General features: G+C 44.1%; 1 protein-coding gene across 1 annotated transcript in view; it reads left to right on the top strand.

Moving 5' to 3' along the window:
- Positions 1–18,242, top strand: part of SRP68 (signal recognition particle 68) — a 41,808-nt gene that overhangs the window by 13,901 nt on the left and 9,665 nt on the right. Inside the window, exons 5-10 of the mRNA XM_039475974.2 lie at positions 555–637; positions 910–1,019; positions 2,353–2,435; positions 3,763–3,903; positions 14,685–14,783; positions 17,700–17,764. Of these exons, the coding sequence (XP_039331908.2) occupies positions 555–637; positions 910–1,019; positions 2,353–2,435; positions 3,763–3,903; positions 14,685–14,783; positions 17,700–17,764 (581 nt within the window). The remainder of the gene's footprint in view (positions 1–554; positions 638–909; positions 1,020–2,352; positions 2,436–3,762; positions 3,904–14,684; positions 14,784–17,699; positions 17,765–18,242) is intronic.

Genomic DNA, 18,242 nt, shown 5'->3' with positions numbered 1-18,242 from the left:
TTCTTTTTCTTCTTTTTTAAAATTTATTTTTATATTTAATTATTTAGAGACGGAGTCCCACTCTCTTGCCAGGCTGGAGTGCAGTGGCGCAATCTTGGCTCACTGCAACCTCCACCTCCCAGGTTCAAGCGATTCTCTTGCTTCAGCTTCCCAAGTAGCTGGGACTACAGGCACGTACCACCACAGCCAGCTAATTTTTGTATTTTTAGTAGAGACAGGGTTTTCCCATGTTGGCCAGGATGGTCTCAATCCCTTGACCTCATGATTCACCCGCCTTGGCCTCCCAAAGTGCTGGGATAACAGGCATGCGCCACCGCACCCAGCCTATTTTTAATTTTGTGATAGAGACAGGGTCTTGTTATTTTGCCCTGACTTGTCTTGAACTGTGGGTTCAAGCGATCCTCCCACTTTGGCCTCCCAAAGTGCTAAAATCACAGGTGTGAGCCACTGTGCCTAGCCAATATCCATATTCTTGATATTGAAGTTAGAAGCCAATAAAGGAATATTGAGTGGTTTGGTATTGAAGCAGTTCCTCCTCTTCTGTCTGCTCACAGGCTTACACAGCTTACCTCTCAGGAATGCTACGTTTTGAACATCAAGAATGGAAAGCTGCCATTGAGGCTTTTAACAAATGCAAGTAAGTCCTATAGTCCCAAGGCTGTGGCCAGTGTTAATTATAGATAGTCAAATTTAAGCTGCAGATCAGGTAGTGGATTATTTCTGTGAAAGTGAGGGTGACTTTTCTTTCCTATAGAAATGTTGATGATTCTCTTTCATCTTTAGAGCATGCCAGTTATGGTAGTTGTTAGAAGAGCTTCAAAGGGCCATAATTTGTTTTTAGTCACTGTGTTCCCCAGGAGTTTTTCTTTTATACAGCTGATGTAAAACCTGACTTTTCTTTTCTCTCAGAACTATCTATGAGAAGCTAGCCAGTGCTTTCACAGAGGAGCAGGCTGTGCTGTATAACCAACGTGTGGAAGAGATTTCACCTAACATCCGCTATTGTGCATATAATATTGGTGAGCAGGGATCAAGACATTATACTCAACTTGAGCATTGACAGGTGGCCTAGTGGGAGTTCATTGCAGAGATCCTAGAGAGTCAACATAACTTTCTTCTCCTTCCCTTGCCTCCATCTTTGGCCTGAGTTTCGGTTCATGGCAAAAGCAGAACTGTTGACGCCAACCCAGCTCAAAATTACAGTAGATAGTTCTGCCTCTGTGTCTGTTCTGCTGTGCTGTGTACCCCTGAAGAGCAGTCTTGAGTCTCCTGGGTCTCTGGCTGAGTTTGTTTTTTACTTTTTTCTTTTTTTTTGAGATGGAGTTTCGCTTTTGTTGTCCAGGCTGGAGTGTAATGGCGTGGTCTTGGCTCCCAGGTTCAAGCGATTCTCCTACCTCAGCCTCCTGAGTAGCTGGGCTTACAGACATGTGCCACCATATCCAGTTCTTTTTTTTTTTTTTTTTTAGTAAAGATGGGATTTCTCCATGTTGGTCAGGCTGGTCTCAAACTCCCAACATCAGGTGATCTGCCCGCCCGGGCCTCCCAAAGTGCTGGGATTACAGGCTTGAGCCACTGCGCCCGGCCATTTTCTACTTTTTAAGAGCAGTTTTAGGTTCACAGCAAAACAGAAAGATACAGAGACCCATATAAGCCCACCTCCCACATCCGCAGCCTCTCCCATGATCATCTTCCCCCACCACAGGGGTGTGTTTCTTACAATTAGTGACCCTTCATCGACACATCATAATCTCCCAAAGTTTACATCAGGATTTATGCTTGATATTGTACATTCTATGGGTTTGGACAAATGTTTCATGACACATATTTACCATTATAGTAACATACAGAGTATTTTCTTTTCTTTTTTTTTTTTTTTGAGACGGAGTTTCGCTCTTGTTACCCAGGCTAGAGTGCAATGGTGCGATCTCGGCTCACCGCAACCTCCGCCTCCTGGGTTCAAGCAATTCTCCTGTCTCAGCCTCCTGAGTAGCTGGGATTACAGGCACGTGCCACCATGCTCAGCTAATTTTTTGTATTTTTAGTAGAGACGGGGTTTCACCATGATGACCAGGATGGTCTCGATCTCTCGACCTCGTGATCCACCCGCCTTGGCCTCCCAAAGTGCTGGGATTACAGGCTTGAGCCACCGCGCCCGGCCCGACATACAGAGTATTTTCCTTGCCCCAATCAATTTCATTCTTTGAAAAGACTTGTCTTCAGAGAACAGATCATACTGTACATTCATTGAAGTAGCATGTGGAGGGGGAAGAGCTGTTTAAGTCTGAGTTGAATCTAGTGAATCTCAAGAAAACAGACCAGACCCTTGAAGATTTTCCTGTCTTTCTCTCTCAGGGGACCAGTCAGCCATCAATGAACTCATGCAGATGAGATTGAGGTCTGGGGGCACTGAGGGTCTCTTGGCTGAAAAATTGGAGGTAATCTAGTGTGTATATTTTTGTGAAACATTTTGTGAGTTGGACAAAGTCCAGAAGAAGGAGTAATTTATAATCCCCTAGGGATATTTGATATTAATATATGTATATTTGTATCTGTATTACAAAATATCTACATTTGCTAAAAATTTTAACAAAAAGCTTTTTTCAGTTAACACTTCTAAGTATTCAATTTTTTTTTTTTTTTTTTGAGACAGAGTCTTACTCTGTCACCCAGGCTGGAGTGCAGTGGCACAATCTCAGTGTCAGCTCACTGCACCTTCCACCTCCCGAGTTCAAGTGTTTCCCATGCCTCAACCCCTGCCAAGTAGCTGGAACTACAGGCATGTGCCACCACACCCAGCTAATTTTTTTATGTTTTTAGTAGGGACAGAGTTTTACCATGTTGACTATTTATTCTATTTGTTTAAAACAAATAGAAATTGGTGGCTGGTGGGGTGGTTCACATCTGTAATCCTGGCACTGTGGGAGGCTGAGGTGAAAGGTTCACTTGAGCCCAGGCGTTCAAGACCAGCCTGGACAACATAGTGAGACCCCACCTCTACCAAAAAAAAAAAAAAAGTTTTAATTAGCTAGGCATGGTGACACACACCTGTAGTCCTAGCTACTTGGGAGGCTGAGGCAAGAGGATCACTTGAGCCCAGGAGTTCAAAGTTGCAGTAAGCTGTCTTTGGGCTTACTGCACTCCAGCCTGGCCAACAGAGCAAGTCTCTGTCTATTAAAAAAATTAAAGAGGCTGGGTGTAGTGGCTCACTCCTGGAATCCCAGCACTTTGAGAGGCTGAGGCAGGTGGATCACTTGAGGCCAGGAGTTCAAGACCAGCCTGGCAAAACCACTATCTCTACTAAAAATACAAAAATAAGTCAGGCATGATGGCATGTGCCTGTAGTTCCAGCTACCCAGGGGGCTGAGGCACAAGAATTACTTGAACCTGGGAGGCAGAGGTTGCAGTGAGCCTAGATTGCACCACTGCACTCCAGGCTGAATGACAGAATACAACTCTTTCTCAGAAAAATGAAAGAAAGCAATTGGTATATACTACTTTTTTTTTTTTTTTTTTTTTTTAAAGATGGGGTTTCACCGTGATGGCCAGGCTGGTCTTGAACTCCTGACCTCAGGTGATCCACTCACCTCGGCCTCCCAAAGTGCTAGGATTACAGGCGTGAGCCACTGCACCCAGCCGGTATATACTCTTTATGGAGCATAATATGTTGATTCTAGAAAGAGGCAAATGATAGATTCCACTTATTTTCACCTCCATCACTCATATCCCCAGTTAAAGCTTTAACTTTTTCAAACTGCTTTTCAGGCTTTGATCACTCAGACTCGAGCCAAACAGGCAGCTACCATGAGTGAAGTGGAGTGGAGAGGGAGAACAGTTCCAGTGAAGATCGACAAAGTGCGGATTTTCTTATTGGGATTGGCTGATAATGAAGCAGCTATTGTCCAGGTGAGGTGGAAGAACTTACTGTGCTGTCTTCTATATGTGTCTGAAGGGTGTCCTTGTGTGTTTAAGATGTAGTGGCTCATTGGTACGCAGTTCTCATAAACATTTAATGCTGTTTGGGATTTTGTAAGTCTGGAGGTGTAACTTATTGAATAACATTATTTTGAAAACTGAGTTTATCGAGGAATTCTTAATGTTTAGAGGGCAAAGAAATTGACAGCAACAGTCATTAACATAAAAAATAGGAGGTATAAGAGGCTGGCTTAAAGGAAGGAGGCACATTTGGCCCAGCAGGTGGTGCAGCAGCTTAACTATTATGTCCCTGAAGTCTGTCTGACATGTTGTCATAGCCTCCTAGCCTTAAAGGGTTCACCTCTTAGTCCTGGGCCTTTGCAGGAGAGCCTGGTTCAACCAGAATGTCTTGTTTTGTGTGCGGTGTACATGCAATATACACGCAGAGCTGTATCACTTGATACTGGCTACTGACGTAATTACCTGTTTGTGGGCACGAACAACCAAATGTGTTCTAAACATTAGACATCCTGGTGATCTTGCTATGTATGAGGTGGACAGTGATGGGGGCACTTTTTAGAGCTTTTCCACATGAGTTAAAGGACGTCTTTAAAAAAACAGGCTGCTGACAGTCGACTTCCTCATCAGGGAACAGTGGCATTTCCTAAGACTTCACAGTAATCTTTTGCACCCTGAATAATTTGTGTATGAATTGAAGGGGGCAGCATTTTGTTAATGTGTTGATGAGTTGGCTTAGGCATCTAAACTTTTCAGCGACTTGCTCTAAAATGGCTACTCTGGGTTGGAGGCAGCTTTTAACAACTGAAGACTTTATGTGTGTCCTTGTCTGTTTCATATAGTCTCTCTCATATCCTCATATCCCTTTTATTTGCTTGAAGGACAGAAGACTAGAACAGTACCAGAAAGTTAATTTGTCCTTCAGCTGAAAGGCTGAGGAACTTTTCTGAGAGCATTCTGTTGGCACTGTTGTATGGTGCTACCTCCTCAGGACAAAGGCTCTGGTAGCAACCATTTATATTATGTGACTGGTTTAATGCTTTGGTTTAAAGTGGTAAATGCTGGGAGAAAGAAATCACCTCATCCTCAGTTCAGTGCCCAGCAGCAGAGACAGTGGGGCAGGAATTCTGACTTGAAGAGCAGTTGAGGGAGAGAGATCCATAGGGGCAAGTTAAATGAGGGCTCTTTGAGAGTGGGGCTGCAGACACATACCAAATAAAAAACAGGAAAAGCTAACGTTAAGTAATTTTGAAAAGTCACTGCTGACACGGTGGCTCATGCCTGTAATATAGCGCTTTGAGAGGTGGAGGCAAGAAGATCACTTGAGCTCAGTAGTTGGAGACCAGCCTGGGCAACATGGTGAAACCCCATCTCTACAAAAAAATTTAGCCAAGCGTGATGGCGTGTACCTGTAGTCCCACCTACTCAGAGGCTGAGGCAAGAGGATCACTTGAGCCTGGGAGCTTGAGGCTGTAGCCTGGATAGCACTGTGCAACTCTGTCTCCAAAAAAAACAAAGTTGATAACGCTTGAAGTTTAGAAAATACATTGATGTTTTAAGAAGATCGATTTGGAAAGGGTGGGAAGGGGACGAGAGATAAGACACTACACAGTGGGTACAGTGTCCACTGCTTGGGTGACAGGTGTACCAAAGTCTCAGAAATCACCACAGAATAACTTATCCATGTAACTAAAAACCACCTGTTCCCCCGGAAACTATTGAAATTAAATTTAATTATCTAAAGATCAACTTACAGTCTCACTTCCCATATGCCTTCATTGATGTGATGTCATACTGAAAGGAAAGCACTGTTTCCTTTTATTTTTTTTTTTTACATTCATGAGCGTTCTTATGTGTTTTTTTTCCCTTGTTGGAATTATACTAAGATATAGTTTTGTATCCTGGTTTTTTTGTTTGTTTTCTTTTGTTTTTTAAATTGAGACAGAGTCTCGCTCTATCACCAGGCTGGAGTGCAGTGGCCTGATCTCAGCTCACTGCAACCTCCGCCTTCCAGGTTAAAGCAATTCTCTGCCTCAGCCTCCTGAGTAGCTGGGATTACAGGTATGAGCCCCACATACCTGGCGAATTTTTTATTTTTTATTTTTAGTAGAGATGGGGTTTCACCATCTTGGCCAGGCTGGTCTTGAACTCCTGACATCGTGATCCACCCGCCTCGGCCTCCGAAAGTGCTGGGGTTACATGCATGAGCCACCTCGCCTGGCCTGTCTCCTGTTTTTATTAACATGTTGTAAGAATTATTTTATTATTATTATTTTTTTGAGACGGAGTTTTGCTCTTGTTACCCAGGCTGGAGTGCAATGGCGCGATCTCGGCTCACTGCAACCTCCGCCTCCTGGATTCAGGCAATTCTCCTGCCTCAGCCTCCTGAGTAGCTGGGATTATAGGCACGTACCACCATGCCCAGCTAATTTTTTGTATTTTTAGTAGAGACGGGGTTTCACCATGTTGACCAGGTTGGTCTCGATCTCTTGACCTCATGATCCACCCACCTCGGCCTCCCAAAGTGCTAGGATTACAGGCTTGAGCCACCACACCCGGACTTATTTATTTATTTGTTTGAGATGGAGTCTCACTCTGTCACCCAGGCTGGAATGCAATGGCACGATCTCGGCTCACTGCAACCTCCGGGTTCAAGCGATTCTCCTGCCTCAGCCTCCCAGGTAGCTGGGATTATAGGCACATGCAACTGCGCCCAGCTAATTTTTTTGGTATTTTTAGTAGAGACGGGGTGTCACCATCTTGGCCAAGCTAGTCTCGAACTCCTGACCTTGTGATCCACCCTCCTCCGCATCCACCTTCCAAAGTCCTGGGATTATAGGCGTGAGCCACTGAGCCCAGCTTTGTAGGGGCTTTTAATTGCTCTTCCACAAGAGACAGTGGAGTGTTTGAAGGGTACATGAGTTTAAAAGATTGGGAGGAACCATATGAGGACAGTTTGAGGTCTTGTGATTTGGAAAGAAAAAGGCTGAAGGAGGAAGAAACCTGTTAACATAATGAATTACACTGATGAATTTTCACTATTTACCCAGTCTTGCATATCTGAGTTAAGCCCACTTGGTTATGACATAGTATACTTCTTATATATTGCTGGATTTTATTTGTCAGCATGTTAACAATTTGTGCACTTATTTATTTTCATGGGGAATAATAGCCTATAATTTTCTTTCTTTCTTTCTTTCTTTTTTTTTTTTTTTTTTTTTTTTTGAGGCAGGTTCTTCCTCCTTCGCCCAGGCTGTAGAGCAGTGGTGTGATCAAGGCTCACTGCAGCCTCTGCCTCCTTGGCTCAAGCAATCCTCCCAGCTCAGTATCCCAAGTAACTGGGACTGCAGGCACATGCTACCATGCCTAGCTAACTTTTGTATTTTTTGTAGCAATAGAGTTTCGTCCTGTTACCTAGGCTGGTCTTAAACACCTAGGCTCAAGTGATCTATGTACCTCCACCTCCCAGTGTGCCGGAATTAGGTGTGAGCCCCCGAGCCAGCCATGTCATGTGGTTTTCAGAGTCTGGTATCTGGATTTACAGACCTTATTAGATAGGTTTGGAACTGTTCCTCCTTTCTGTTTTCTGAAAGAGTTTATGTAATAATAGTATTTTCTCCCTTAAATGTTTGTTACAAATCATCAGTGAAACCCTTGGGCCTAGAATTTTCTTTATGGGAAAGCTGTTAAAATTTATTTTTGCTTATTTTATACAAATTCAGTTTTTTAAAGAGATATAGGTCTGTGCATTTTTAAATTTCATTTTGTGTTGGTTTGGATACGTTTTCTTTGGTAAGGAATTTATTTCGTGTAAGTTGTTAAATTTATTGGCACAAAGTTTATGAGATATTCCTTTATTAATGTTTGTAGCATCAGAGTGTTTTCTTCTATTAAAGTCTTGTTAATGTGCTGGTTACAGTTTATGCAGTTATTTCTTGGTGGTTGTTCGGTTTTGGAGATTTTTTGAGTCACAGTCTTGCTGTGTTGCCCAGGCTGGTCTCGAACTCTGTCCAAGTAGCTGGGGTTATCGTGCATTCCACAACCCCAATTTATCTCTGCTTTTTAAGTATCTTACATAGGCCTTAGGGTCACCTCTTAAATAGCCTTTAAGTAATGTGGTAGGTGTAAAAGATGTATCTCAAGTAACTAGAACTACAGGCACTTGTCAAACAAAATGTACTGACCCCAGGGCCTCTTGGTAGGTTTTAGCTTTAAAAACTACTAAATACCTAATGTCCTGTATCATCATATACATCTCAAGTCAAACCAGTAAGTAAAGTAATTTAATGATGGTGTCAAGTGATGCCTAGTTAAATCCCAGTTATCAGGTGTAGCACTGTTAGTGATTAAACAGCTATGGAATGAACCATGGGATTTAAATGGGAAACATGCCCTTTGGCCGATTGAGGATGGTCCCAGGAAGAACCAGTTTCCCCTTGGTGCTGCTGTTAGATTATTTGGCTGGATATAATATGGGCCTTTCCCACCTGGCCAGTTCTAATTATTTCTGTTCTTTTTTTTTTTTTCACATTCAGATTGGAGGAATACAGTTCTCATTATTTTGTTGTTCTCTGTCCTGGAAACAGAACTATGACTTAGAGATACATGGTACTTGATTTTGGTATCTTTCTTTTTTTAAAAAAAAAAAAAAATTTTCTTATTTTTTGTAGGATTGGAATTTTCTTTTTCTTTTCTTTCTTTTTTTGTTTTTAGACGGAGTATTGCTCTTATTGCCCAGGCTGGAGTGCAATGGTGTGACTAGGCTCACGGCAGCCTCTGCCTCCCAGGTTCAAGCCGTTCTTCTGCCTCAGCCTCCAGAGTAGCTGGGGCTACAGGCGCATTTCACCACGCCAAACTAATTTTTTTTTTTTTTTTTTTTTTTTTTTTTTTGTGATGGAGTTTCGCTCATTACCCAGGGTGGAGTGCAGTGGCATGATCTCAGCTCACCGCAACCTCCGCCTCCTGGGTTCAGGCAATTCTCCTGCCTCAGCCTCCTGAGTAGCTGGGATTATAGGCACGCGCCACCATGCCCAGCTAATTTTTTGTATTTTTAGTAGAGATGGGGTTTCACCAAGTTGACCAGGATGGTCTCTATCTCTTGACCTCATGATCCACCCGCCTCGGCCTCCCAAAGTGCTGGGATTACAGGCTTGAGCCACCGCGCCCAGCACCAAACTAATTTTTAAATTTTTTGTAGAGACAGGATCTTTCCTTGTTGCCCAGGCTTGTCTCAAACTCCTGGATCAAGCAGTCGTCCTGCCTCAGCCTCCAAAGTGCTGGAATTACACTTGTGAGCCACAGCGCCTGGCCTAATTTTTTGTAGAGAGGGGGATCTCAACTGTGTTGCCCAGGCTGTTCCCAAACAATCCTCCTTCCTCAGCCTCCAAAATGTTAGAACTATAGGCATGAACCTCTGCACCTGACCTAGTTTTTTATTTATTTATTTTATTTTTTTTTTTTGAGACAGTTTTGCTCTTGTTGCCCAAGCTGGAGTGCAATGGCGCGATCTCGGCTCACCGCAACCTCCGCCTCCTGGGTTCAGGCAATTCTCCTGCCTCAGCCTCCTGAGTAGCTGGGATTACAGGCACGTGCCACCATGTCCAGCTAATTTTTTGTATTTTTAGTAGAGACGGGGTTTCACCATGTTGACCAGGATGGTCTCGATCTCTTGACCTCGTGATCCACCCGCCTCGGCCTCCCAAAGTGCTGGGATTACAGGCGTGAGCCACTGCGCCCGGCCTTAGTTTTTTATTTTTTGTAGAGATGGGGTTCTTCCTGTGTTGCCCAGGCGGGTCTCAAACTCCTGGCCACAGGTCATCCTCCTGCCTTGACCTTTCAAAGTGCTGGGATTGCTATTTTGTTTTCTTTAATGCTTGATCACTCCTGACTTGTCACTAGTTGCATTTAGAGATTATTTTTAGATAGCTCTTTCTGCAGGGAGGACAGACTTTAAATATCTGCAGCCTTGGTGATTCTTATTCTCAAGTTATAGTTAGTATTTTAATGTTTGAGTGGAAGAAAGACCATTTATCTTTTTCTTTAAAAAAAAAATATATACACTCACACACACACACACACACACACACACACACACACACACACATATATATATTTTCCCCCTCAAGTGAGGTTTGTTTCCTTCTTTACCAGATTTCCATGTGTTTTTTCCTAGACCTCAATGGGCTGGGTAAGGTTTGATTCCTGTCCCCATAGTAGGGGTGTGGTAGGGAATGTGGTCAGACTTGCCCTGTGTGTCTCTTAGTCATACTACCACCTTCCAGCATTCCATAGACAAGTGAAAACAATCTGAGAATGTGGTTTTTAACAGCAGGAGGTCTGTACATCAGGCTACACTGCAGCTCAGTTTCCTCTGCACCAGTCAGCTTTGAAACAGGCTGACAAGAAAACCTGAACTGCAGAAAAGCCCATCCTGAAGGTTTCGAGTTTTGTAAAAACTGACCTAGGATTGATTGATTCATCTGGACTAATCAGTAACATATTACTTCTGGGCTTAAGATTTCTCCCTGTCATAGGCACACCTGGGAAAAGGTCTGGTCAGACCACAAATTTTTATGCAGGGAGCTTGCCACTTGTGTTTAGGAGCACATTCTGGTTGGTCCAGTGGCTGGCGGAGAAGGTGGGCGCACATGTGGCCAGGAATCCTGCCTCTGCGTGTTGAGACGAGTTTCTTATTCCTTTTAGGAATCATCTCGCCCTCAAATATAGATTTATAGCAGGCGTCCCCAAACTGTGGCCCCCTGAGGCCATTTATCTGGCCCCCCGCCATACTTCAGGAAGGAGCACCTCTTTCATTGGTGGTCAGTGAGAGGAGCACAGTATGTGGCAGCCCTCCAACGGTCTGAGGGACAGTGAACTGGCCCCCTGTGTAAAAAGTTTGGGGACGCCTGATTTATAGTATAAAAGTGTAAATAGCAAAATATGTTGAGGGCTTCCTATTTGGAGACATTTTGCCCTGCCCAGGGAGAATGATGAGAGCTTCTCCTTCAGAGATGAGTGGTCTGAGTCATTGCAGCGTGGGTGTCATAAGAAAACACAAGTGACTTAAGTCCTCCCCTTCAAATAGACTTTTTCCTTCATTGCTTTTTAAGATGTTTGTCAATTGCCCAGTGGGAACTTAAGAGTTTTGTGGAAGCAGTGGGGATGTTTGCTGGATTTCTGCACCTTGATGCAGAGGCGTAGTCAAAGGGAGCAGAGATAATACGTAGCCGTCAAGAGGTTTGGCATTTTATCGTCTTGTAAGTTTTGAACTTGAACTGTACCCTACCTACAGGAAAAGAGGCAAATCCTGTGTAGCTGGTAAGACGAAGTTTGTTCATTTCTTGAACGCCCATTGCCCCAACCACTGAACCCCACCTATCTGAGAAGGGTGTTGGTGGCATGTTTGTTGGATTACATGGAATTAAAACGGGCACTGTAGCTCATCGTTTCTACTGAGAATGTGGCTCTGGGATAGTGTTTCTTTTTTCTTTTTTTTTTTTTTATTCGAGACAGGGTCTCACTCTGTTACCCAGGCTAGAATGCAGTGGCAGAGTGATCTCGGTTCATGCAGCCTTCACCTCCTGGGCTCGGGTGGTCCTCCCAACCTCAGCCTCCCGAATAGCTGGGACCACAGGCATGCACTACCACACCTGGCTAATATTTTTGCATTTTTTTGCAGAGATGGGGTTTTGGCATGTTGCCCAGGCTGGTCTTGAACTCCGGGGTTCAAGCAATCTGCCTACCTCTGCCTCCCAAAGTGCTGGGATCACAGGTGTGACCCACTGCGTCTGACTCCATGCGTGTTTCTGAAGCCATGCTGAGTCCATCATGTCTTTTTTTTTTACTTTAAGTTCTGTGATACATGTGCAGAACATGCAGGTTTGTTACATAGGTATACGTGTGTCATGGTGGTTTGCTGCACCTGTCAGCCTGTCATCTAGGTTTTCAGCTCCGCATGCATTAGGTATTTGTCCTAATGCTCTCACTCCCATTGCTCCCCACTTCCCGCCATTCACATGTCTTACTCAAGTTTTTAGTACTCTAGATTCATGTAGCCTCTTCCAATTGCTGAGTATTATACAGCAGCACTATTCCATAGATTAGTACTTTGAAAAATTAGACCAGTAAGGTTGATGAGGTGATTCTAAAGAATCTTGCCAACCTGAGAGTGGCCAACGATATTTTATAAAGTGCGTGCCCCAGTGTTGCTGCACCGTCTAGTGTAGTAGCCATTCAACACATGTGGTTATTGAAATTTAAGTTAATGAAACTTCTGGCTGGGCACCATGGCTCATGCCTGTAATCCCAGCACATTGGGAGGCCAAGGCAGGCGGATCACCTGAGGTTGGAAGTTAGAGACCAGCCTGGCCAACATGGTAAAATAGCCAAGCATAGTGGCGGGCGCCTGTAGTCTCGGCTACTTGGGAGGCTGAGGCAGGAGAATTACATGAACCCGGGAGGCAGCAGTTGCAGTGAGCTGAGATTGTGCTGCTACCCTCCAGCCTGGGCAACAGAGTGAGACTCTGTCTCAGAAAAATAAATTAATAAAAGATAAATTAATAAAACTTCTGAGTGCTCAGTATGTGTATTGGACAGTGGACGTAGAGGATATTTCCTGTGGCAGAGCGTCTGTTGGACAGTGCTGCTCTGGTGTTTTTGGGAGTCAGTGGTGGCCTTGTTTGCTTTACTACATTTATAGGATGACTCTGCCCCAGTTCACTCCCAAGTTAGTGAACAATAGGAAAGTCAAGTAACTTGTAAGTGGAAAAGTATGTTTGATTTATATTGGGTAAGTTACAAGGAAGATTTTTTTTTTTTCACACTGGAGACTAGAAAAACAGAAGAAAAAGATTCTTAAGAACTTTTAAGAAAAGCTTTCTTAGGCCGGGCACGGTGGCTCAAGCCTGTAATCCCAGCATTTTGGGAGGCCGAGGCGGGTGGATCACGAGGTCAAGAGACCAAGACCGTCCTGGTCAACATGGTGAAACCCCGTCTCTAATAAAAATACGAAAAATTAGCTGGGCATGGTGGCGCGTGCCTGTAATCCTAGCTACTTAGGAGGCTGAGGCAGGAGAATTGCCTGAACCCAGGAGGCGGAGGTTGCGGTGAGCCGAGATCGCGCCATTGCACTCCAGCCTGGGTAACGAGAGCGAAACTCCGTCTCAAAAAAAAAAAAAAAGAAAGAAAGAAAAGCTTTCTTAAGAGAAGAAAAAATATTTTTCTTTAAGCGCCCCCCACCCATCTCTTAAAGGAGTGAGCAGTACTGAATTTTCCTTTGCGCTTTCTTAGAGGTCAGTGGAACATTAAGACTTTTTTTTCAGATCGAATTCCAATTTCTATGGGAAGTCAAATATTGTAATAGAATGTTGATGTTTTAATTTCACAGTAGGTCCGCCAGTCACACAGGTTCATCTCCATTCTGTCTTTTGTCCATTTCTGTCTGCTCAGTCGGATTCTTTAGGATGATAATGTGGCTTGGCAGGTATTCAGTTAGTGAATCACTTTTCACTTACCCCAGCTGTGCCAGCTGTGTAGCAGATGGATGACGTCCAGTACTTGTGCAAAGACTGTCGTCTCATGCATGTCAACCTTGTCTGTCCTGAAAGTTGTTCTCAGAGTAGTCATGTGGAATATCTGAGTGCAGCATGTCTATGGTGAAGTTAGTATGATATTTAGGAGAACTGTCTTTTTGGTGGGTATTGATTAGTCTTTTTATTTTTTATTTATTTTTTATTTTTTTGAGACAGAGTCTCTGTCTGTTGCCCAGGTTGGAGTGCGGTGGCACGTTCTTGGCTCACTGCAACCTCGGCCTCCTGAATTCAAATAATTCTCCTGCCTCAGCCTCCCAAGTAGCTGGGACTACAGGCACATGCCACCATGCCTGGCTAATTTTTTGTATTTTTAGTAAAGACAGGGTTTCACCATGTTAGCCAGGATGGTGATTAGTCATTTTTATTACTTGCTTGGACCTACAAGGAATCATCTTTGAGTTGGGTTACATTCGTAATGGGTAATTTTGTTGGCCTACGGTAGAGCTTGACAGTTTGTTCTGGAAGGAAAAGATAAAGAAGCTTCTGGTGTGCTGTGCTTCAGTGTGAGTGCCCTGAGTTCAGTCTGTAAGGCCCCTCAAGGAGTGCCAGGTCCTGGGCAGAGGGCAGAGTGCTGGAGGGAAGTAGCAGGAAGTTCTGTTCTAGGAAGAGACATAATGCCTTGCTAAGTTTCACATCAGTTTTTTCAGCATGTTTACTTTAAAAATATAACTCCCGGCTGGGCGCGGTGGCTCAAGCCTGTAATCCCAGCACTTTGGGAGGCCGAGGCGGGTGGATCACGAGGTCAAGAGATCGAGACCATCTTGGTCAACATGGTGAAACCTCGTCTCTACTAAAAATACAAAACATTAGCTGGGCATGGTGGCGCGTGCCTGTAATCCCAGCTACTCAGGAGGTTGAGGCAGGAGAATTGCCTGAACCCAGGAGGCGGAGGTTGCGGTGAGCCGAGATCGTGCCATTGCACTCCAGCCTGGGTAACAAGAGCAAAACTCCATCTCAAAAAAAAAAAAAATTTAACTCCCCTTTCCATATGAATAATGACTAACGCTATAAGAAAACATATGGTAGAGAATAGTAACAATTAAAACGGTCTCTGGTGTGGAGTGAGTGTGTGGTCAGTCTCCAAGCGTGATTTTGCTTTCCTCACATTAGATGACTATGGTTTGCTCAAAGTAAAGTTTCTTACTTTGATCTGCCCTTGTTTAGGCTGAAAGCGAAGAAACCAAGGAGCGCCTGTTCGAATCCATGCTCAGCGAGTGTCGGGACGCCATCCAGGTGGTTCGGGAGGAGCTCAAGCCAGATCAGGTAGGACCCTGAGCCGGAGCCCTGGTGCTTGCTCTGAGCAGGGTCCAGCTCAGCCTGTGACCCCTTCTCAGGTGGACCCCAGTGCTCTAAGTGCACTGCTCTCTTGGCCACTGGCTTTTGTTGTTGTTTTTTAAGGTGTGGTAGTCAGGACAAAAAAGGGCCTTTGGGCTCCATCACATTCAGAAATGAATTTTTCTCTCCCCTGTTCTTCCTAATGGTTTCCTATGTGGCCTGTTAAGCCTGTCATCTCAAATTTTGTCTCCAGGTGGACCTCTCCAGTGCCTCCTTTTTCTAAAAATACTATCCCTGTGATTCCTTCAGGCATCTAGACTGAAAATCTCAGATCTGTTTGTCTCTTTTGTCCCTGTCACCAAGCCCACTTTCTTCTCCCTTTGCAGTGCTCGTGTCTATTGTTGATTTGCCTGTTTCTATTTCGCCTTTCTTCTCGTGCCTAGGCAGCTACGAAGGTGTCCTGATCGCTGCTTCTGTCTTGGTCTCGGTTCCTTCCTCCAGGCCTTTCTTTTGCAAAGTACAAATGGAATCTTCCTAGATGTAGCTTCCCTGTCTAATTATAAAAAGCCCAGTGATTGGCTGGGCACGGTGGCTCACGCCTGTAATCCCAGCACTTTGGGAGGCCAAGGTGGGCAGATCACGAGGTCAAAAGATCGAGACCATCCTGGCCAACATGGTGAAACCCCATCTCTAAGAAAAAAAAAAAAAAAACCCCAGTGATTTCCTCTAGGTATTGAGCAGTAGCCTCCAAACTTTTGTGATGATAAGCCCCATGAGCAGCATTCAGCCTGCACCACTGATGTGTTTATTTATGAATTATATATCTTATTATTTGACTAATTTATCATATATAAAATGCATTAAAATAAGGGTTTTTTTGAATTAAATAAATAGAAGTGGAAATTCTAATTTTCTTTTCATACCCGGACTCCCTGGGTTTTATGTGCCCTACTTAGAGACCACTGGTCTCTGAGTTCAGACTTCAGCTGGTGTACAAGCCATCCTCAGTCTCTTCCCAGCCTCGTACGTTGCTCCATCTTCTGAGTCCTCTGCCTCAAGCTGTTCCACTTACCGTCATCTCAGTAATGCCTTTCCCCCCAGTACGTTACACTGTTCTTATTCCCCTCCTTTCTCACACTTGGATAATCTTTCCTGCCCTTCTTCACCTGCCCAAACCTCACCTGTTTTTCAAGGTCCAGCTCATAGCTTACTATCTCTGAAAGGTATGCCTGCACACCGTCCCAGCCCACAGAGACCTCTGCAGTTTCTAAATATCGGATACTTGCAGCTGTAGGGTGTTTTTGTTTTGTTTTTGGAGATGAAGTTTCACTCTTGTTCTCCAGGCTGGAGTGTAATGGTGCAATCTCAGCTCACCACAACCTCTGCCTCCCAGGTTCAAGTGATTCTCCTGCCTCAGCCTTCCGAGTAGCTGGGATTACAGGCATGTGCCACCAAGCTCGGCTAATTTTGTATTTTTAGTAGAGATGGAGTTTCTCCATGTTGGTCAGACTGGTCTCGAACTCCTGACCTCATGATCCGCCCGCCTTGGTCTCCCAAAGTGCTGGGATTACAGGCATGAGCCACTGCGCCCAGCCAGCTATAAGTCTTGATAGTTAATTATTGGCTCTTCATAAAAATTTATTTTTATTGTGGTAAAAAACGTTAAACACAAAACATACCACCTTACCCATTTTTAAGTATACCGTTCAGTAGTAATTACTTTTATCATGCACAACCGTCACCACCAGTCCATCTCCAGAACTCTCTTCATTTTGTAAAACTGAAACTCGGTACCTATTAAACAACAATAACTTCAAGTGTTGCTTTGGAACTATTTTTTTCAGCATCTGCCACGGAGCTTTGAGTATGAACTTTTTTTCTGCAATCACTGCTTTCTCTAAGGAGTCTCCTGCTTCCTTGCCCTTTTAGGCTGCCTTTATGTGTTGTTCTTCCCTTCATCAACTTAACAGAGGTACCTACAGGGTTCCAGCCCCTGTCGCTGTCACTCACCTTGAATGCATGGCAGTTGGGAGACACGTCACAGAATGTAAGGAATGTGGTGCTGCAGGGCACATTCATTTCCTATTGCTGCGATCATATTACCACAGACTTAATAGTTTAAGATGATACAAATGCATTATCTTATACTTCTAGAGGTCAGAATCTCATGGGTTCACAGGGCTGTGTTCCTGTAGAAGCCCTGGGGGAATCTTTTTCCAGTATTACCAAGAATGCATCTCCTGGCTCCTAGCGGCTGCCCATAGTTCTTGGCTTGTGGCCCTCGGCTTGTGCTTCAAAGCCATCAGCTCCTCTCCCCTCTGCTTCCATTTCTACATCTTCTCCATCTCTTCTCCATGTGCCTCCCTCTTCTCAGGACTCTGGGATTACCTTAGGCCCACCCAGATAATTCAGAGATCCTGAACTTAATCATACCTGCAGAGTCTCTCTCTCTTACCGTATATCGTAACATCTTCACAGATTCCAGAGGCTAGGATGCAGATAGCTCTGGGGATACATTATTAAGCCAGCCACAAAAGGCAGGCTCTGCCAGCACAGGGGTGGAACTGGGATCTATGGCCTCCACCTTCACCCAGAGCCATGGACTGAGTGTGATTTCAGTGCGTTGGGATGAGGCACTGGGAGGAGTGGACAGGAAGTCTCATCTGTCCTTTACCCTCAGTTCTCTTATTTGAGGTCAGTTTTTAGATGCCAGTGACAATTTGAGTGCCACTGTCATTCTAGATTATGTCAAGTAGTAGAGCTTTGATATTTGAGGACTCCTGTCTTATTTGAGAAGTCTGTGTCTATGTTCAGGGCACTTCAGAGACCCCACCATTGCGTGAGATGGTCAGAGCAACAGAGAGCATCAGTTGCTTTGCTTTTTACCTTTTTCACTTTCTGCAGAAACAGAGAGATTATATCCTTGATGGAGAGTCGGGGAAGGTGTCTAATCTTCAGTACTTGCACAGGTAAGAGTTATTTTAATTTTTCTACTTTTTAATATTGTTAAAAGATCATTTGAACAAAAGATTATACATTATGTTTTTAATTTCTTTGTTTCTTTTTTCTTTTTTTTTTTTTTTTTTTTAAGATAGAGTCTCGCTCTTGCCCAGGCTGGAGTACAGTGGTATGATCTTGACTTACTGGAGCCTCAACGTCCCGGCTCAATCAATTCTCTCACCTCAGCCTCCCCCAAGTAGCTGGGACTATAGGCATGCATCACTACACCCAGCTAAATTTTTTTTTGTAGTGATAGGGTTTTGCCATGTTGCCCAGGCTGGTCTTGAACTCCTGGACTTGAGCAATCTGCCCATCTCAGCCTCCCAAAATTCTGGGATTACAGGCATAAACCACTGCACCTGGCCTACATTTAAAATTTCTTTTTTTTTTTTTTTTTGAGACGGAGTCTTTGTGTTTTGAATGTGTTAAAATTGTCCATTTCACATT

The sequence above is a fragment of the Saimiri boliviensis genome, chromosome 17 (genome assembly GCF_048565385.1).
Source record: "Saimiri boliviensis isolate mSaiBol1 chromosome 17, mSaiBol1.pri, whole genome shotgun sequence".
NCBI lineage: Eukaryota > Metazoa > Chordata > Mammalia > Primates > Cebidae > Saimiri > Saimiri boliviensis.
The sequence above is the reverse complement of the archived record's forward strand: the minus strand, read 5'-3'. Positions and strand labels throughout refer to the sequence as shown.